The sequence below is a fragment of the Nomascus leucogenys genome, chromosome 12 (assembly GCF_006542625.1).
Source record: "Nomascus leucogenys isolate Asia chromosome 12, Asia_NLE_v1, whole genome shotgun sequence".
NCBI classification, from domain to species: domain Eukaryota; kingdom Metazoa; phylum Chordata; class Mammalia; order Primates; family Hylobatidae; genus Nomascus; species Nomascus leucogenys.
The window spans coordinates 21,399,411-21,422,542 of NC_044392.1; the positions used below are offsets into that span (position 1 = coordinate 21,399,411).

Sequence of the window (23,132 nt, forward strand, 5' to 3'; positions counted from 1 at the left end):
AAAACCTTACCAAGTTTGTGCCCAAATTGTGAAGACTACAATAAATTCTAACTCTTCAATGTTTAAACATCAATGACTATCCATAATCATCAAGATCATCCAGGAAAACACAACCTCACCAAACAAACTAAATAAGGCACCAGGGACCAGTCCTGGAGAAAGAGATATGCAACCTTTCAGACAGAGAATTCAAAATAACTGTTTTGAGGGAACTCAAAGAAATTTAAGATAACACAGAAAACAAATTCAGAATTCTATCGTATAAATATAAAAAAGAGATTGAAATAATTAAAAAGAACCAAGCAGAAATTCTAGAGTTGAAAAATGGAATTGACATAGTGAAGAACGCATCAGTCTCTTAATAGCAGAATTAAGCAGAAGAATCTCTGAGCTTGAAGACAGACTAAAAAATACACAGAGGAAACGAAAGAATAAAAAAGAATGAAACACACTTAAAAGATCTAGAAAACAGCCTCAAAAGGGCAAATCTAAGAGTTATTGGCCTTAAGGAGGAGATAGAGAAAGAGACAGGGATAGAAAGTTTATTCAGAGAACTTCCCAAATCTAGAAAAAGATACCAACATTCAAGCACAAGAAGGTTATAGAATAGGTTTAACCTAAAGAAGACTACCTCAAGGCATTTAATAATCAAGCTCCCAGAGGTCAAGGGTAACGAAAGCATCCTAAAAGCATCAAGAAAAAAAGAAACAACATATAATGGAGCTCCAATACATCTGGCAGCAGACTTTTCAGTGGAAACCTTAACAGGCTAGGAGAGAGTGGCATGACATATTTAAAGTGCTAAAGGAAAAACAAACAAAAAAAATTTACCCTAGAACAGTTTATCTGGTGAAAATATCTTTCAAGCATGAAGAAGAAATAAAAACTGTCAGACAAACAAAAGCTGAGGGATTTTGTCAACACTACACCTGTCCTATAAGAAATGCTAAAGGGAATTCTTCAATCAGAAGGAAAAGCATGTTAATGAGCAATAAGAAATTATACGAAGGTACAAAACTCACTGGTAATAGTAAACACACAAACACAGAATATTGTAACACTGTAATTATGGTTTGTAAACTACTCTTAAGTAGAAAGACTAGTTGATGAACCAATCAAAAATAATAACTAGGATAACTTTTCATAACATAGGACAATAAGACATAAGCAACAAAAAGTTAAAAAGTCAGGGAATTAAGTGAAAATGTTTTTATTAGGTTTTTTTTGCCTATTTGTTTATGCAATCACTGTTAAGTTGTCATCAGCTTAATAATAATGGGTTATATTTGCAAGCCTCATTATAACCTCAAATCAAAAAACGTGCAAAAATAAAAAGCAATAAATTAAAATATACCAACAGAAAACTACCTTCACTAAAGGAAGACAGGAAACAAGGAAAGAAGAAAGAGAAGACCAGAAAACAAATAACAGAATGGCAGGAGCAAGTCCTTACCTAATCAATAATGACATTGAATGTAAATGGACTAAAAACTCTCCTATCAAAAGACACAGAGTAGCTGAGTGGATTAAAAAACCAAAACCCAATGATCTGTTGCCTACAAGAGACACACTTCACCTACAAAGTTACACACAGATTGAAAATAAAGGAATGCAAAAAGATATTCCATCCCAGTGGAAACAAAAAAAGATCAGGAGTAGCTATAGTTATATCAGACAAAATAGATTTCAAGACAAAAACTATAAGAAGAGACAAGGTCATTATATAATGATAAAGGGGTCAATTTAGCAAAAGGATATAATAATTATAAATATATATGCATCCAACACTGAAGCACCCAGATACATAAAGGAAATATTATTAGAGGTAAAGAGAGAGACCCCAATACAATAGTAGCTGGAGACTTCAACATACCACTTTCAGCATTGGACAGATCTTTCAGACAGAAAATCAAAGAAACATCAGACTTAGTCTATACTGCACAACAGTGAATCTAACAGATATTTACAGAACATTTCATCGAATGACTGTCCAGTACACATTCTTCTAGGCACATAAATCATTCTCAAGGATAGACCATATGTTAGGCCACAAAATAAGTCTTATCCAAAAACTGAAATAATATTAAGCATCTTCTCTGACCACAATGGAATGAAACTACAGAATTTAGTTTGCTACTATTTTGTTGAGGATTTCTGAATCAATATTCATCAGAGATACTGGCCTGTAAATAACAAGAATAATTTTGGAAACTATACAGACACATGGAAATTAAACAGTATGCTCCTGAATGACCAGTGAGTCAATGAAGAAATTAAGAAAATTGAAAAATTTCTTAAACAATGGTGAAAACGAAATATACCAAAACCTATAAGACACAGTGAAAGCAGTACCAAGAGAGAAGTTTATAGCACCTAGATCAAAAAAGAAGAAAAACTTCAAATAACGTAATGGTGCATCCTAAAGACCCAGAAAAGCAAGAGTAAACAAACCCAAAATGAGTAGAAGAAAAGAAATAATAAAATAATAAATAAAATAATAAAAATCAGAGCAGAAATAAATAAATTGAAATGAAGGAAGGAATACAGTCATCAAAATGAAAACTTGGTGTTTTGAAAAGACAAATAAAATTGACAAACTTTTAGCCAGACTAAAAAAAAAAAAGACCCAAATAAAATCAGAGATGAAAAGGTAGACATTACAGCCAATACCACTGAAATTCAAAGGATCATTAAGTGACACTATGAGCAACTAACTATATGTCAATAAATTAGAAAATATAGAGAAAATGGGGAAATTTGTAGACACATACAACCTACCAAGATTGAACCATGAAGAAATCCAAAACCTTAACAGACCAGTAACACATAACAAGATAGAAGCCGAAATAAAGTTTTCCAGTAAAGAAAAGCCTAGGACCTCGTGGCTTCACTGCTGAATTCTACCAAACATTTAAAAAAGAACTAATAACAGTCCTTCTCAAACTATTCCAAAAAAAAAATAGAGGAGGGAAGACTTCCAAACTCATTCTATAAGGCCAGTATTATCATGATACCAAAACCAGACAAAGATCAAAAAAAGAAAACTACAGGCCAGTATCTCTGATGAATATTGATTCAGAAATCCTCAACAAAATAGTAGCAAACTAAATTCAATGATACATTAAAAAATCGCTCATCATAACCAAGTTGGTTTTATTACAGGGATGCAAGGATGGCTCAACGTGTGCGAATAAATCAGTGTAATACATTATGTCATCAGAATGAAGGACAAAGACCATATGATCATTTCAATTGATGCTGAAAAAGTATTTGATAAAATTCAATATTCCTTCATGATAAAAATCCTTAACAAACTAGATATAGAAGGAACATCTTACCTCAACATAATAAAAGTCTTATATGACAGACCCAAAGCTTATCATAGTGAGTGGGGAAAAACAGCCTTTCCTGTAAGATCTGGAACATGACAAGGAGACCCATTTTCACCACTATTACTCAACATGATGCTGGAAGACCTATCTAGAGCAATCAGTCAAGAAAAAGAAATAAAGGGCATCCAAATTGGAAAGGAAGAAGTCAAATTTTCTTTGTTTAATTTGTTTATCATAAGATTATAGGATCTTATGTTTTGGAAAAGCTAAAGACTCCACCATAAAACAATTAGAACTGATAAACAAATTCAGTAAAGTTGCAGGATACAAATTAACATACAAAAATCAGTAGCATTTCTTTCTTTTTATTTATTTATTTATTTTTTGAGATGGAGTCTTGCTCTGTCACCCAGGCTGAAGTGCAGTGGCGTGATCTCAGCTCACAAAAATCAGTAGCATTTCTATATGCCAATGCAAACAGTCTGAAAAAGAAATTTTAAAAGTAATTCCATTTACAGTAGCCACAGATAAAATTAAACACCCAGGAATTAACCAAAGAAGTGAAAGATCTCTACAATGAAAACTACAAAACATTGATGCAAGAAATTGAAGGGAACACACAAAGGTGGAAAGATATTCCATATTCATGGATTGGAAGAATCAATATTGTTAAAATGTCCATACTACCCAAAGTAATCTATAAATTCAATGCAATTTCTATTAAAATACCAATGATATTCTTCACAGAAATAGAAAAAACCATCCTAAAATTTATATGGAACCACAAAAGACCCAGAATAGCCAAAGCTATCCTGAGCAGAAAGAACAAAACTGGAAGGGTCACATTATCTGACTTCAAATTATACTACAAAACTATAGTAACAAAAACTGCTTGGTATTGACATAAAAATAGACACATAGATGAATGAAACAAAATAGAGAACCCAGAAACAAATCTGTGCACCTATAGTGAACCCTTTTTCAACAAAAGTACCAAAAACATACATTGGGGAAAAGACAGTCTCTTTAATAAATGGTGCTGGGAAAACTGGATACCCATATGCAGAAGAATGAAACTAGACCCCTGCCTCTCACCGTGTACAAAAGTCAGACCAAATGGATAAAAGACTTAGATCTGAGATCTCAAACTATGAAACTACTACAAGAAAACATTGGGGAACTCTCCAGGACTTTGATCTCCATAAAAATTTCTTAAAATCCCACAAACACAGGCAACCAAAGCAAAAATGAACAAATGAGATCACATCAAGTTGAAAAGCTTCTGCACAGCAAAGGAAACAATCAACAAAGTGAAAGACAACCCACAGAATGGGAGAAAATATACAAGAGATTTATAACCAGAAGGAGCAAAAAAACCTAATAATCTGGTTTTATTTTCATTTTTATTTTTTGAGACAGGATCTTGCTCTGTCACCTAGGCTGGAGTACAGTGGCATGTCTCAGCTCACTGCAACCCCTACCTCCCGGATTCAAGCAATTCTCCAACCTCAGCCTCCCAGGTAGCTGGGATTACAGGTGTGAGCCACTGTGCGTGGCTAATTTTTTTTATATTTTTTAATAGAGATGGGGTTTCGCCGTGTTGGCCAGGCTGCTCTTGAACTCCTGGCCTCAAGTGGCCCACCTGCCTCAGCCTCCCAAAGTGCTAGAATTACAGGCGTGACCCACCACGCCTGGCCTAATAATCAGATTTAAAAATGGGCAAATGATTTGAATAGATCTTTCTCGAAGACATAAAAATGGCAGTCAAGTATATGAAAAGTGGTCAACATCATTGATCATCAGAGAAATGCAAATCAAAATACAATGACTTATCATCTTACTCCAGTGAAAATGGCTTATATACAAATACAGGCAATAACAAATACTGGCGAGGATGTGGAAAAAAAGGAATCCTTATACACTGTTGTGGGAAGGTAAATTAGTACAGCCACTATGGAGAACAGTTTGGAGGTTTCTCAAACAACTAAAAATAGAGCTATCATAGGATCCAGCAATCCCACTGCTGGGTATATACCCCAAAGAAAGGAAATCAGTATGTTGAAGGGATATACATCACCCATGTTTGTTGCAGCACTGTTCACAATAGCCAAGATTTGGAGGCAACCTAAGTGTCCATCAGCAAACAAATGGATAAAGAAAATGTGGTACTTATATACAATGGAGTATTATTCAGTCATTAAAAAGAATGAGATCTTGTCATTTGCAACAACATAGATAGACCCTGGAGATCATTATGTTAAGTGAAATAAGCCATGCACAGACAAACTTTGCATATTCTCATTTATTTGTAGGAGCTAAAAATTAAAATAGTTGAACTCATGGGGATAGTAGGAGGATGGTGACCACTGGAGGCTGGGAAGGTTTGCAGGGGTGTGGGGGAGAAGTGGGGATGGTTAATGGGTATGAAAACTAGTTAGAATGACTAAGACCTAATATTTGATAGCACAACAGGGTGACTATGGTCAATAATAATTTAATTGTACATTTTAAAATGAGTACAAACTAAAAGCACAATTGGATTGCTTATAACACAAAGGATAAATGCTTGAGGGGATGGATACCCCATTTGTCATGATGTGATTATTACACATAGCATGCTATATCAGTATCTCATGTACCCCACAAGTATATATACCTACTGTGTACCTACAAAAATTAAAAAATTTTGAATTTAAAGAAAAAAACAGGAAAAAATTAAAGTAGTGTATTCATTCTCTCATTTCATGAACATTTATTGAGCACACAGTATATGCAAGACACTGAGCTAGGCACTGGATGAAAGACGTAGTACTTGCCTACAAGAAGTTTATAGTCTCAGTGGAAGAGATAGATAAGAATATAAAATATGTGTTGTGCCACAGTAGTAGAAAAGAGGAGCACCTAACCCTACTTGAGGAGTCAGGGGAGGTTTTCTTAAGAAGGTGAACTGAGTCTTAAAGTTTGGGGGATTTCATTTTCCTGCAGGATTCCAGACTAATAATAATCTCAAAATTCTCCCACCACAAAACACTCAGAAATGCAGAATAAAATATAATAAGCACCTCTTTAAATGCATAGACAAGCTTACAAAAAAGCAACTCAACTCTCCAAGGGCCGAAATACGCATAGCTAAAAACAAAATAGGAAGCTTTAAAATAGTTTTTTAAATAAAGCTTTAAAAACAAAGTGGTAAGTTTAAACCAACACTGGGCTGCTCTCAAAGGACTTGGCAGTCTCAATACCTATGGGGTAGAGATCTCAAATAATACCAACCACCCTCAGAGTAGACTGAAAAATTCTACCCACTGACAGAGAATTGGCACAGAGAGTTTGTCTTAGCCGTGCTCCAAGTCCGGGGTTAGGGGTGGCAGTGAAGGTGGGTTTGCTCTTTTTAAATTTGCACTTCTTAAGTTTTCAAAAATCCCCAAGCTAAGAAGTCAACTAAGTGATCTTAAGCTGATAATATATCTGGGATGCTTGACAGAAACAAAAGCAAAATCATTCTGGAGGGACAGACCCTCAATCTAAGGAGCACAGCACAGATTTTTTCAAAGATGAAACCCCACTTAAACTTACAGTGCAGAGTCAAAAAGCATATAGGAATCAATAAGTAGGTGTCAGCCAGCACAACAAACATCACTCTGCTTCCCCTCCCTCAACTCAAATAAAAGAAATATAGGGACTATAAAATAAGTCAATTTAAAATGTTCAAATATATCAGAGGAATTTTTTAAACATGAGAAAAGAGCAAGATTTTATCTTTAAAATGTTGAGGGACAGTTTCCAGGTAGAGCAAGGAACATTCACAGCTATGGGAGTCCAGATAAATATTCTTCTTTCTTTCTTTCTTTCTTTCTTTCTTTCTTTCTTTCTTTCTTTCTTTCTTTCTTTCTTTCTTTCTTTCTTTCTTTCTTTCTTTCTTTCTTTCTTTCTTTCTTTCTTTCTTTCTTTCTTTCTTTCTTTCTTTTCTTGGGGTGGAGGGAGGAGATGGAGTCTTACTCTGTCACCCAGGCTGGAGTGCAGTGGCACTATCTCTGCAACCTCCATCTCTGGGATTCAAGCAATTCTTCTGTCTCAGCCTCCCAAGTAGCTGGGACTACAGGCGCACGCCACCACACCTGGCTAATTTTTTGTATTTTAGTAGAGACAGAGTTTCACCATGTTGCCCAGGCTGGTCTGGAACTGCTGAACTCAGGCAATCCATCCACCTTGGCCTCCCAAAGTGCCAGGATTACAGGCATGAGCCACCACTCCAGGCCCCAGATAAGTATTCTTATAAGAATTTGCAGTCACAAAATTGGGAAGAGAAGGTATTGGGAGAGAGACGAGCAAGGCTTGGTTCATAAAATGCCTTGCATTCTGGATTAGTGAGGACTCTTGTTTACAAGTGACAAAAAGATCACACTTATCTAGGGAGTATTTTGCTGTTATTGGCTTACCTAACCAAGAAAAAATATTGTTGAAATGACAAGAACCAGAGACCCTCATTCTCTCTCCATGTCTCACCACTACTTTTTTCTTTGTGAATACTTATTCCCTTCTACTGCAGACTGATTTTCACCCCAAAGTAGAGAACATTACCACTTGCAGTTTTTGGCTCATGCCCTTTTCTAATTTTCTTTCTTTTTTGTTGTGGTAAAATATATGTGGAATTTACCATTGTAACCATTTTTACATGTACAGTTCAGTGGCATTAAGTACATTCACATTATTGTGCAGTTATCACCATTATTCATCTCCAGAACTTTTCCACCATCCCAAACTGAAACTCTGTACCCATTAGACAAGAACTCCCCATGCTTCCCTCCTCCCTGCCCCTGGTAACCACTATTCAATTTCATGTTCCTATGAATTTGACTACTCTAGGTATCTCATATAAATGGAATCACATAATATTTGTCCTTCTGTGTCTAGCTTCTTTGACCACACTCTCTTTTTTAAAATTGACACATAATAATTGTACATATTTATAGGGTTGCACCCTTTACTTTTGATCAGAGAGGAAAGAACCTTCTATGTTCACACACTTCTATCTTATAGCTCCATTTTGAAAAATTTTGAAAGAAAACTAATTGGCTTGGCTTGAGTAACTTGCATACTTTCAGACAAGGAAGATGACCAGTGCTGTGATTTGCCCATTTTGGGTTGCATGACCACCTTAGTATCTTCCCCAGTTCTCTGTGTAAACATACCTTCTTATAGAGTCCTTTGTCCTTTCTATCTAAAATAGCACCCACATCAATCTAGTCTCTTACTCTGTTTTGATTGTTTTCCAGCGTACTCATCACTTCCTAGTATTAAATATATTTATTTGCTTATTGATTCCCTAACCACTACAACATAAGATTTATAACATTAGCGACCTTCTCTGTCTCATTCATCTCATTGTTTCCAGTGCCTAGAACAGTGACTGGAACATAATTGGAGCTCAGTAACTATTTTTAATTAATTAATTAGAAATTGAGGTAGAGCTATAGATTTAGTATTCACTGGTAAATGTGATTAAAAGAAATTGATTAGGCTTTCTTCCACCTCCATAGTCAAGATGAAGAACTAGAAATTGAAGGGAAAGGAACTTTAAGTATATATGAACACGGTGATTAAACATGAAGGTTATGCACAAATAGTGAAAGAACTATGCTTTCTAAAGATATATAATTGTGGAAAATACAACCTTGCATGATGGATGCCTAAGTAGAATCCTGAAATTGCAGTAGATTAAGCTCTTTCTGAAATTGCTTCCTAATGCAGGACATTCACATTTAAACTATAAATGTGAATGTATAAACCCATCAAGTGTTTGCATGTATGTGTGCTCTCACGCACACACACTTTTATTAACATTGGAAGCTGACAAATACAGATATGAGTCTTAAGCCATAATGGTCAGTACTGTTCTTTCGAAATTGCCTTTAGCTTTCCCAATCAAGACAACATTCTCTGGAGCAGAACTTCACATTGTCAGCCTGCCCTGCATAAGAATCACTCAGATACTACTCACTATAGCTGCCTTATCTCTCTTCCCCTACCTGTCCTTAATCTCAAGGGCAGGGCAAGTCAAAGGGAAGCATGATAAACAAAAAAAGGCAGGGGTTGCAATCCTAGTCTCTGATAAAATAGACTTTAAACCAACAAAGATCAAAAGAGACAAAGAAGGCCATTACATAATGGTAAAGGGATCAATTCAACAAGAAGAGCTAACTATCCTAAATATATATGCACCCAATACAGGAGCACCCAGATTCATAAAGCTAGTCCTGAGTGACCTACAAAGAGACTTAGACTCCCACACAATAATAATGGGAGATTTTAACACCCCACTGTCAACATTAGACAGATCAACGAGACAGAAAGGTAACAAGGATACCCAGGAACTGAACTCAGCTCTGCACCAAGCGGACCTAATAGACATCTAAAGAACTCTCCACCCCAAATCAACAGAATATACATTTTTTTCAGCACCACACCACACCTATTCCAAAATTGACCACACAGTTGGAAGTAAAGCTCTCCTCAGCAAATGTAAAAGAACAGAAATTGTAACAAACTGTCTCTCAGACCACAGTGCAATCAAACTAGAACACAGGATTAAGAAACTCACTCAAAACCGCTCAACTACATGGAAACTGAACAACTTGCTCCTGAATGACTGCTGGGTACATAACGAAATGAAGGCAGAAATAAAGATGTTCTTTGAAACCAACGAGAACAAAGACACAACATACCAGAATCTCTGGTACATATTCAAAGCAGTGTGTGGAGGGAAATTTATAGCACTAAGTGCCCACAAGAGAAAACAGGAAAGATCCAAAATTGACACCCTAACATCACAATTAAAAGAACTAGAAAAGCAAGAGCAAACACATTCAAAAGCTAGCAGAAGGCAAGAAATAACTAAAATCAGAGCAGAACTGAAGGAGATAGAGACACAAAAAACCCTTCAAAAAATTAATGAATCCAGGAGCTGGTTTTTTGAAAAGATCAACAAAATTGATAGACCACTAGCAAGACTAACAAAGAAGAAAAGAGAGAAGAATCAAGTAGACGCAATAAAGAATGATAAAGGGGATATCACCACTGATCCAACAGAAAAACAATCTACCATCAGAGAATACTACAAACACCTCTACTCAAATAAACTAGAAAATCTAGAAGAAATGGATAAATTCCTGGACACATACACCCTCCCAAGACTAAACCAGGAAGAAGTTGAATCTCTAAATAGACCAATAACAGGCTCTGAAATTGTGGCAATAATCAATAGCTTACCAACCAAAAAGAGTCCAGGACCTGATGGATTCACAGCCTAATTCTACCAGAGGTACAAGGAGGAACTGGTACCATTCCTTCTGAAACTATTCCAGTCAATAGAAAAAGAGGGAATCCTCCCTCTAACACATTTTATGAGGCCAGCATCATCCTGATACCAAAGCCTGACAGAGACACAACCAAAAAAGAGAATTTCAGACCAATATCCTTGATGAACATTGATGCAAAAATCCTCAATAAAATACTGGCAAACCAAATCCAGCAGCACATCAAAAAGCTTATCCACCATGATCAGGTGGGCTTCATCCCTGGGATGCAAGGCTGGTTCAACATACACAAATCAATAAATGTAATCCAGCATATAAACAGAACCAATGACAAAAACCACATGATTATCTCAATAGATGCAGAAAAGGCCTTTGACAAAATTCAACAACCCTTCATGCTAAAAACTCTCAATAAATTAGGTATTGATGGGACGTATCTCAAAATAAGAGCTATCTATGACAATCCCACAGCCAATATCATACTGAATGGGCAAAAACTGGAAGCATTCCCTTTGAAAACTGGCACAAGACAGGGATGCCCTCTCTCACCACTCCTATTCAACGTAGTGTTGGAAGTTCTGGCCAGGGCAATCAGGCAGAAGAAGGAAATAAAGGGTATTCAATTAGGAAAAGAGGAAGTCAAATTGTCCCTGTTTGCAGATGACATGATTGTATATCTAGAAAACCCCATTGTCTCAGCCCAAAATCTCCTTAAGCTGATAAGCAACTTCAGCAAAGTCTCAGGATACAAAATCAATATGCAAAAATCACAAGCATTCTTATACACCAATAAGACAAACAGAGAGCCAAATCATGAGTGAACTCGCATTCACAATTGCTTCAAAGAGAATAAAATACCTAGGAATCCAACTTACAAGGGATGTGAAGGACCTCTTCAAGGAGAACTACAAACCACTGCTCAATGAAATAAAAGAGGATACAAACAAATGGAAGAACATTCCATGCTCATGGGTTGGAAGAATCAATATCGTGAAAATGGCCATACTGCCCAAGGTAATTTATAGATTCAATGCCATCCCCATCAAGCTACCAATGACTTTCTTCACAGAAATGGAAAAAACTACTTTAAAGTTCATATGGAACCAAAAAAGAGCCTGCATCGCCAAGTCAATCCTAAGCCAAAAGAACAAAGCTGGAGGCATCACACTACCTGACTTCAAACTATACTACAAGGCTATAGTAACCAAAACCGCATGGTACTGGTACCAAAACAGAGACATAGATCAATGGAACAGAATAGAGCCCTCAGAAATAATGCAACTATCTGATCTTTGACAAACCTGACAAAAACAAGCAATGGGGAAAGGATTCCCTATTTAATAAATGGTGCTGGGAAAACTGGCTAGCCATATGTAGAAAGCTGAAACTGGATCCCTTCCTTACACCTTATACAAAAATTAATTCAAGATGGCTTAAAGACTTACATGTTAGACCTAAAACCATAAAAACCCTAGAAGAAAACCTAGGCAATACCATTCAGGACATAGGCATGGGCAAGGACTTCGTGTCTAAAACACCAAAAGCAATGGCAACAAAAGCCAAAATTGACAAATGGGATCTAATTAAAGTAAAGAGCTTCTGCACAGCAAAAGAAACTACCATCAGAGTGAACAGGCAACCTACAAAATGGGAGAAAATTTTTGTAACCTACTAATCTGACAAAGGGCTAATATCCAGAATCTACAATGAACTCAAACAAATCTACAAGAAAAAAACAAAAAACCCCATCGAAAAGTGGGCGAAGGACATGAACAGACACTTCTCAAAAGAAGACATTTATGCAGCCAAAAAACACATGCAAAAATGCTCATCATCAGTGGCCATCAGAGAAATGCAAATCAAAACCACAATGAGATACCATCTCACACCAGTTAGAATGGCCATCATTAAAAAATCAGGAAACAACAGGTGCTGGAGAGGATGTGGAGAAATAGGAACACTTTTACACTGTTGGTGGGACTGTAAACTAGTTCAACCATTGTGGAAGTCAGTGTGGCAATTCCTCAGGGATCTCGAACTAGAAATACCATTTGACCCAGCCATCCCATTACTGGGTATATACCCAAAGGACTATAAATCATGCTGCTATAAAGACACATGCACACATATGTTTATTGCGGCACTATTCACAATAGCAAAGACTTGGAACCAATCCAAATGTCCAACAATGATAGACTGGATTAAGAAAATGTGGCACATATACACCATGGAATACTATGCAGCCATAAAAAAGGATGAGTTCATGTCCTTTGTAGGGACATGGATGAAGCTGGAAACCATCATTCTCAGCAAACTATCGCAAGGACAAAAAACCAAACACCGCACGTTCTCACTCATAGTTGGGAATTGAACAATGAGAACACATGGACACAGGAAGGGGAACATCACACCCAGGGCCTGTTGTGGGGTGGGGGGAGTTGGGAGGGATAGCATTAGGAGATATACCTAATGTTAAATGATGAGTTGATGGGTGCAGCACACCAACACGGCACATGTATACATATGTAACTAACCTGCATGTTGTGCACATGTACCCTAAAGGTTAAAGTATAATAAACAAAACAAAACAAAACAAAAAAACCCTGCATATAAGTGGACTCACACAGTTCACACCTATGTTGGGTGCAGCACACCAACATGGCACATGGATACATATGTAACAAACCTGCACATAGTGCACATGTACCCTAAAACTTAAAGTATAATAATAATAATAATAATAATAATAAAGATAAAGGTTGTATCTAAAAAGACAAGAAAAAAAGTAGGCAAAAATGATCTCCTGTGCTTCCTGACTTTTTCATGCTGCTTTCCATCTTTTACTTTTCTTAGAGTTTATTATCTTTATGATGCTTCCTGGACATCCCAAACTTAGCCATAGTTGCACCTTAGCCAAGTGTACCCTACCCCAACTCCCTGCTAAAATTACTTCTTTTGTTATCTCCTCTCACCCATGTAATAAGCACCTTACCTCCAAATCCAATCAGACCTTCATTCCATAGTAGGAAGACAAGCTACATTGCCTCAAGGTTGTCCCCCTGCCATGACTTTTTTCTTACTACCTATCTGAACCATAAAATAAGTTCTCTATGGCAGCTTCTTGCTTTTCTTTCTAGGAGATGAATAGGGAGACCCATTGCCAAAAAGTTCCAGAGCCAACCTCCACCCCTACATTCAGCTGTTAGGAAGTGGGAAAAGCAGATATGGGTACCCAAGAATAGTTTGGCTGGCATAACGTCACCCTTCCAAGTTATTCAGATTAACAATTTCACATTTATTCTCAATTACCAGGGGCATGATGGCCATGCATGTTACAAAGTGCTTATGAAGTTAATTACTAAATTCTACATTTCACTTGTGTACTTTATTTGTTGCTCATGTAATGTGATTAGCTGCTCTCAATTTAAGAAGTGGCATTGCTAAAAAGTACTCAACTGCACTACAATTAATAGTATATATAGTTTTCTTGGTTTTAAAGGAAAATAACTGAAATGTTGGAATTTCCTAAGTATTCTATGGCAACTTTTGGCTTTCTTAACAACTTCTGGGACTTTGTATGCTTTGAAATCACATTACTTTATGATATTTGATCTGGTTATGAAACCCAGTGTTATTAGCCTGGAATTTGCGAGTCTTTGAAAAGGGATAAAAAGCTATCCACTATAAATCACAGACTCGCTAGATAGATTTGGGGACAAGCTTAGGAAAAAAAAAAAATCCTAATACTGGCCAAGATAAATGAGACATAGTGTCAATTTTTCTGCCATGAACTAGGTAACCAAACTGCCTCACTTTAAGAATTCCTCTTTGGATTATTACCTGCAGATATCTGGAGTAACTGGTCATCCTGTTACTCCATTGTAGCTGCTACAGTGCACAAGTTATCATTCTTTATTCTTCAGGATGGTGAGGCTGGTCAAAAGTTGCTATGAAGCTCAGATAACTGACTTCTTTTCCGAAGTCTGATAAACCTATGGAACTTTGGTATATCAGATAAATTGGCTACAGTTTATGTACTTTCATACTTTTGCAATTACTTAGACTTCTAAAATGTATTGTTTCTTTTATAGGACAATGAAGGCCAAACAGCTCTGCATTATGGTAAGAAGTTTCTAAATTATTGAATAATCATATTTGAACATATTCTCTGTTTATTTCAACTTTGTCCATTCCTAAATAGTGCTTAGATAGGTACCTGGCAGCTAGCAGAGATACAATAACTTTTTGCTTAAAAAATGTATTAGGCCAGGCGTGGTGGCTCACACCTGTAATCCCAGCACCTTGGGAGGCTGAGGCAGGCGGATCACTTGAGGCCAGGAGTTCAGGACCCGCCTGGCCAACATGCTGAAACCCTGTCTCTACTAAAAATACAAAAATTAGCCAGGGCTGATGGTGGGCGCCTGTAATCCCAGCTACTCAGGAGGCTGAGGCAGGAGAATCGCTTGAATCTGGGAGGTGGAGGTTGCAGTGAGCCGATATCGCACCACTGCACTCCAGCCTGGGTGACAGAGTGAGACTCCATCTCAAAAAAAAAAAAAAAAGTATTAGTAACTTAGTAAGTTGAAGATACATTAAAATTCTTATGGTCACATTTATAATAAATTGTTTCTATACTAGCAACAGAAATAGAGACCGCTCCAGCCCCCCTTTGAAAATTCATTATTTCATTCTTAGTTCTATTAATGAGTGACAAGAAAGATGTTAAAATCATTGTCACTGTAGAATCTAGCATCTCTCCTACAAGAAATATTTTCTTGATCTAATTGAAGAAAAAGAAATTTGATTTTTTAACTAATTTCTCCTACTAACTGATTAGCTTAAGTAATCTGTAAAATAGAAGAAAAATCTGTAAGATGGAAATAATATGGCTCTTAGAGAGCTTTTTGGTAAATTCAGTGAGATAAAAGATATTACAGTATTTTGTAAAATGTAAAGTCCTAGTGAATATGATTTAAAGATTCTGTGTAGAGTTGGGTGCAGTGGTGCACGTCTGTAGTCCCAGCTACTCAGGAGGCTCAGGCAGGAGGATCACTCAAATCCAGGAGTTTGAGGCCAGCCTGAGCAACACAGACCCTGTCTCCAAAGAAAAAAAGATTCTATTTGGACGTGAATATGGCTGAATGAAAGACAGCCATCAGTATTTAAACCAGATTATGGATCAACCTTTTGGGAGGGAATACACTTGCCAATCTTGGCAACCTTAGACTGCGATTCAGTAACAAGTGGCTCAGATGACCCTGGACACTTTTGTCTACTGCTTTGGACTTTAAATTTGCACTTAAGTGTTCAAAAATCCCAAGCTAAAAAATCAACTAAGGTATTTCAAGCTGACAGTGTCTCTGGGATGCTTGGCGGAAACGAAAGCAAAATCATTCTGGAGGGGTAATGCTGGAGAAACCTCACTGTGCTATCTAGGAGTCTTAACCTATTGGACTAGCTATTATACTACCTATATATGTCAGTCTAATAATTGAGGTTGAAATGTCTGTCACCAACTGCCAGCCTCAACTCACTTATGAGTTTATCTAGCATAACCTGGTTACCAAAACCAGCAGGAGAAAGGAAAATTGTGAGTCAGTCTTACTTTTGAGCATAGATGCAAAAATCTGAATTAAAATATTAGCAAATGAAATCCATCAACATATTTTTAAAAGAAAGAAAGATATGTGCTGACCAAGTTGGGTTCATCCCGGGAATTCAAGGATGACTTAACATTTAAAAAATCTATTAATGTAACCTTCCACATCAGCAAATTAGGTGAAAAACCAAATGCAGAAAAAAAGCATTTGAGGACGTTCAACACTCAAGAGTGGTAGAGAAAAGTAATTAAGCCTGCTCGTAAGCCAGACTTCTGGGTTCAAATTCTAGTTCTACCCTTGACCTTGGACAAAATACTTAACTTACACTGTACCTCAGTTTACTTACGATGAAATAGGGATAGTAACTTCAGAGATGTGTTATAATGAGTTAATCTGTGTAAAATGCTTGGAACAATGTCTGACACCTGGTATATACTCAATAAATATTAGTTAATTATTTTTATGATAAAAGCTCTTAAACTAGGAATCTAAGAAGACTTCTGTGGCCTGATTTACTTATCAAAAACCCAGAGCAAACATTATTATTAAAGATGGAATGTGTGAAGCATTTTCTTTAAAATCCAAAACAAGAAAAACATGCATACCATAACTGTTTCTCTTCAATACTGTATTAGAATTGTAGATAATACAAAATGAAAAGATAAATAAAAGGTACATGAGATGGATAAAACAAAATCATCATCATTCTCAAACAATACAGTTAGCTACATAGAAATCCAAGAAACTCTACAAATTATAAAAACTATACAATTTAGCAAGGATGCTGAATGCATTCGTTTTTTTAAGTTTATTCTTAAGCATTATTGTAAAAAGCTAAAAATATTTTAAAAATTTTTCCAATATTATTTACAATAGCAACAAAATCCTAGGACTCAACCTAACAAAAGGCATGTAAAACCTTCATAGAAAAAAATAGAATTTTTAAAAGACATTTTTAAAGGACCTAAGTAGAAGGAGAAATAATCCATGTTAATGAATAGGAAGACTCGATTTCATAAAGATCATTTCTGCCGAGTCAAACTACAAATTCAGAGAATTTTCGTGAGAATTCCAGCAGATACTTTGTGGAATTTAACAAGCTTGCCCTAAAATTCATATGGAAGATAATGGAGCCAGGAATATCTAAGGCAAATTGAAGAAAAACAAGAAAGAAGGACTTGTTCTTCCAAATATCAAGATGTTATTTTACAGCTATAATAATGAAGGCAGAGACTGACTTCCAACATGACAATGTGAGAAGCTCCACTGATACGCTCCCTTGTCAAACTGGTGAAAATTATTTTTGGAACTATAGACATTTAATAGCTTCTGGAAATGGTACTAAGAACAAAAAGCAAATGAAGAGACATCTATTCAAGAAAATCTACAAAAATTTGGTAAGAAGGAAAACTTTGTGGTATTTGAACCAAGATCACTCCCTCCTTTCTGTCTTCCCAGGTCAGCGATGTGGAGACTCCACTCCACAATGCTGTAGCCAGGAACACAGAGCTCCCTCTCCTCCCAGCTGCTAGTCAGAGGGCTTTCTTCCTGGGAGACGCAGGACAAACATTTTCCGCCTTGCCTCCAGCTACCTTTTGGTAAGGCTGTCCTGGGCAAATACGGTCTCAATTACTTGAGAGGCTGAGGTGGGAAAATCACTTGAATCCAGGAGTTGGAGGCTGCAGTGAGTAATGATTATGCCACTGCACTCCAGCCTGGTTGACAGAGTAAGACCCTGTCTCAAAAAAATAAAAAAGTAAAAGTAAAAAAGAAAGAACTGTGAATAGTCTGAGACTGTATTTTGCTTACAAGCTAGCAAGTTAGCCTGACAGTTTGATGGTTGCTGGCAAAAGACCCAAAACTTTTGGATCAGAGACGAAAGACTTTATTATCCATGGCACAGCAAGCAGTATGAGCTTCATGTTTTTGTCATTTCCTCTTGCCTCCAAAGTCCCATCAGAGCGATGCAGAGAGGCCCATGTAGATACTGCACACACCGTGTGTCATGGCTTAGGAATCCTAATCTTAGGGAATGCAAATCTTTTATAATGGGCTGCAAGCAAACCTTTGCTCAGGAGGAGGTATTATGTTTATTATTCTGGATGGTAAACAAACCTGCCCTCTGTTCTGGAAAGAAACACTATCTCTGTTGTCAAATCTGTTCATTACACAAACATCCTTGAAAGTTAGTCTAGAACAAAAGCTGTCTTATGTCTTCTGCACATCTTATGTACCTTTGTACCTTATGTACCTCTGTACATAAGACGTGCAGAAATGCCAGAGACCCTTCAAGAATTGTCTCCCAACAATAATTAATTGGGAAATGCAGATTAAAACATTTAGATACAACTTCATACTGATCAGATTGGCAACATGTAAATGTCTACAAATATTAATATTAGGCTGTAGAACAACAAGAATTCTCATACATTGCTGATGAGTGTCAACTGTTACAGCCATTTTGAGATCAGTTTAGTAAGATTTAGTAAAGTTGAAGGTACACATACTCTACAAGCTAGTAATACTGGTTCTAGATATATACCAGAGAAAAACTCCTGAACATGTGTATAATGAAATATGACTTAGAACATTTATTGCAGCATATTTGTAGTAGTCAACAACTTGTTTTATTAGCCTGTCTATTCCTCTGCATGCCATGCTTGTAATATTTGTTAATTAAAATTGCACATATATACATATATGCACATACAAATACATATTTTATGGTATCAAATGCCTTTGAAAGAACCATTAAAGTGTGCATATAAAATAGTAAAATAATGAACTATTTAATCTGTAAGCCCCTGTCTATAAATAGCCCTCTAGTAGGGTTTTTTGTTTGTTTGTTTGTTTGTTTGTTTGTGAGTCAGTGTCTCACTCTTGTCGCCCAGGCTAGAGTGCAGTGGCACAATCATGGCTCACTGCAGCCTTGAACTCCTGTGCTTGAGCAATCCTTCTGCCTCAGCCTCCCAAGCAGCTGGGACTACAGGCACGCACCACCACACCTGGCTAAGTTATTTTATTTTTGTTGAGACAGGATCTAGCCCAGGCTGGTCTCAAATTCTTGGCCTCCAGCTATTTTCCCACATCAGTCTCCCAAAGCATATGTAGTAGTTTTTTTTTTTATAAATTAGGAAACCAAAACTCAAAGAGATTAACAAGCTTGCTTAAGGGAACTGGAAATTCCCATGTGTCTGTATTTACTAGGAAAAGACAGAAAAATTAATGCTTTCCCATACCTCCTTCCACAGCATTCACATCACTTACTCCTCAAACATGTTTATATAGTATTTCTGTCATATGATTCCTCCTGTATTATCAAGAGCTGGCTGTTCTAAACCCTAATTTTCCACCCAGAAAAAATGTGTCTCAGCCACCCCCACAGCTATGATGGCAATCTGGGATAACCAGGCTTAAGTCAAATGACCGGAGAGTCAAAAAAGAGGAAAAGTAAACTCTTCACAGTGGTTGTGAGGGGCCTTCAGCACAAAATTCAAGGCTACTCATTTTTCCTGATACCTTGCTTCAAGATGCCAGCCTTCTTTTACTCCAAAATATTTGCCCTAAGGTCTAGAGTTCACTGCTTTGCTTATAAAGACAACCACTGCCAGTGCACCCACATGCCCTGCTGAATCAGCTCTTATTTCCATCCCCTTATTCCTTCTTTTATTCCTTCATTCAGATGTTTTTCAGTGCCTTCTCTGTGGCATGTGCTGTGTTTTCCTTTTATTTCTCCCTTCCAGAAACTGTAGCAACAGCTAAACCAGATTGAATGTGCCCTTGAGAATTTAGATGAGTCACTCTGTCATCCCTAGTTAACCATTAGGAGTGAATGCCTGTATGGATGTAGGAATGTGTCCATTTAAGTTTGATATATTTAAAATGCATTTATAAATAGCAACAGGGTAGGGATTTTTCAAAAAGCATTTCTGACTGGGTTCAAATAAGCTCTATTTTCTTTATGTACTGGTACAGAAAAATCTCTTAACATATATTGTTGAACAAAAAGATTAAGGTGTAGCACAGTGTACATAGTGTGCTGCCATGAATATATACATACTTGCTAGTAAATATACATCTCTGGTTGGATACATAAAAAGCTAATAATGTTAATTGCCTTAGGGAAGAGGAGCTGTGGGGCTAGAATACAAGAATAAGATGAAAACCTTTTTCTGTAAACCCTTTTGTAACTTCTGTATTGGACCTATATGCATATATTATCTGTTCAAAAATTAAATTATTTTAAATTTAAGTATCATAGGTTCTATTAGTACTATGAATATGATACACCTTAATTATATTTCATTCATTCAACAAATACTTGAATGCCTACTATTTGCTGGATAAAATACATCAAACATTCTTTTCAAGATAAGAGATGTCCCCAGATTCATTTACTTCCCACCCAATAAAGAACCCAGTATCTATAGCGGTAAATGAGTGAGCAAACACTCTAACTGAGAGAACTCTGAGCTTGGATTTCAATGCCAACGCAACCTGAAAATAAGGCCTCTTGAACTAGAAGTAATCAGGACTCAAAACTGAGATCCTGCACATGAGCCAGGACCTTCAAAAGGCTATATCCTTGGTTTAAAAGAGGAGGCAAAGGGGTAGAGATTAGAACAAGTTGGCCTACTGGTAAAAAGAAGACAAAGAAGCTTCTCTGCTTCAGACTAGCATTTGGGTGGAAACAAAAGCCCTATAAGTTTGGGGTTCACATTTATATTCTGATTATTTCAGGAATCCTCAAGTCAAGAAATTAACGTAAGTGTACTGGGCTGATGAATGCTAAACTTCTCTTGAGAAACACATCCTCAATCTATACAGTATAAAGTTCCTCCAGAATGAAGCCCCACTGAGAATAATATTGTTCACAATCCAAAATTACAAAATACACTTGAGTGAATGTCAACAGACATAGTAAACTATAGTATTAGACTTTGAGGAACTTCAGTAAAGCTTGGATAAAAATGATCAGAATAAGTCTGTATAAAATCAAGGAATCAAAAACACAAGAACAAGACATTCCAAAAAAGAACAGGTAGATTTGGAAGAGAACCAAATAGAACTTATGTAAATAAAAAAAATACAGAAATTTTACAGCGGATAAGTTAAAGTGAAGAATTGACACAAGTTAAAAAAAATTTGGTGAAAATATTTGTCTAAAGAAATTGCCAAAAAGGCAGCACAGAAAGGTAAAGAAATTGTAAATGTAAAGAGACATTAAGAGTGGAACAAGAGAGTTCAGCATTTATTTATCTTAATTTGTTTTTTGAGACAGAGTCTCACTCTGTCACCCAGGCTGGAGTGCAGTGGTGTGATCTCAACTCACTGCACCCTCCGCCTCCCAGGTTCAAGCGATTCTCCTGCCTAACCCTCCAGAGTAGCTGGGACTACAAGCATGCACCACCACACCCAGCTAGCTTTTGTATTTTTAGTAGAGACAGGGTTTTACCATGTTGACCAGGCTGGTCTCAAACTCCTGGCCTCAAATGATCCGCTTGCCTTGGCCTCCGAAAGTGCTGGGATTACAGGCATGAGCCACTGTACCCAGCCTAATCTTTTTATTTTTAATTTTTGCGGGTGTATACTAGATACTTATTTATGGGGTACATGAGATACTTTGATATAGGGATCCAATGTGTAATAATCACTTCATGATAAATGGGGTGTCCATTCCCTCAAGCATTTATCCTTTGTGTTACAAACAATCTAATTATACTCTTTTAGTTATTTTGAATTATACAATTAAATTATTATTGACTATAGTCATCCTGTTGTGCTGTCAAATACTGGGTCTTATTCTTTGTAACAATTTTTTTATACCCATTAACCATCCCCATTTCCGCCCTCATGTCCCTACAACCCTTCCCAGCCTCTCGTAACCATCCCTCTACTCTCTATCTATGTAGCTTCCATTGTTTTTATTTTTAGCCCCCACAAATAAGTGAGAATATGTGAAGTTTGCCTTTCTGTGCCTGGCATATTTCACTTAACATAATGACCTCCAGTCCATCTATGTTGTTGCAGATGACAGAATCTCACTCTTTTTTATGGCTGAATAGTGTTCCATTGTGCATATATACCACATTTTCTTTATGCATTCATCTGTTGATGGACACTTAGGTTGCTTCCAAATCTTGGCTATTGTGAACAGTGCTGCAACAAACATGGCAGTGCAGATATCTCTTTGATATGCTGATTTCATTTCTTTTGGGTATATACCCAGGATTGGGATTGCTAGATCGTATAGTAGCTCTATTTTCAGTTTTTTGAGGAACTTCCAAACTGTTCCCCATAGTGATTGTACTAATTTACATTCCCACCAATAGTGTACAAGGGCTCCCTTTTCTCCACATCCTCGCCGGCATTTGTTATTGCTTGTCTTTTGGATAAAAGCCAAGTTCAGTATTTTTAATAGGAGTTCCAGAAGGAGAGATTGGGAAAAATTAATATTTGAAGATATACTTACTAATAATTCCTAGAATTGATTTAAACATTGGGATCTTCAGATTCAGAAATTATGAGCTCTGGTTAGTAATAATCTGTGATGTTCATCTAGTAGAATACTATACAGCAATGAGAATGAGCTACATCTACATGCAATAATGTAAATGAATCTTACACATGCTATTGAGCTGAGATGCCAGACACAAAAGAGTACATACAGTATGGTTTCCATTTATATAAAGGTCAAAAATGGGAAAAACTTATCTCTAGCATTAGTAAAGGGGATAATGATTACCTTGGGTGAAGTAAGGAGGTAGCAGGCAACTAGAAGGGGTTAACAGGGCACGGGTGCTTCTGACAGTCTAATAATGACCTGATTGTTGATATGTGCTAGTTACATGGATAAATTTCCTTAAGAAAATTTGTATACAGTT

The 23,132-nt window shown here is 36.7% G+C and overlaps 1 protein-coding gene across 3 annotated transcripts in view; it reads left to right on the top strand.

Moving 5' to 3' along the window:
* Positions 1-23,132, top strand: part of ACBD6 (acyl-CoA binding domain containing 6) — a 223,403-nt gene that overhangs the window by 179,321 nt on the left and 20,950 nt on the right. For 2 of the 3 annotated variants that reach the window (XR_004032595.1, XM_030823916.1), the window contains exon 7: positions 14,740-14,770. The exons of the other annotated variant lie outside the window; for it this stretch is intronic. Coding sequence is in view for 1 of the 2 variants with exons in the window: in XM_030823916.1 (XP_030679776.1) it covers positions 14,740-14,770 (31 nt within the window). In the remaining variant the exon portion in view is untranslated. The remainder of the gene's footprint in view (positions 1-14,739; positions 14,771-23,132) is intronic. 3 annotated transcript variants of the gene reach the window in all.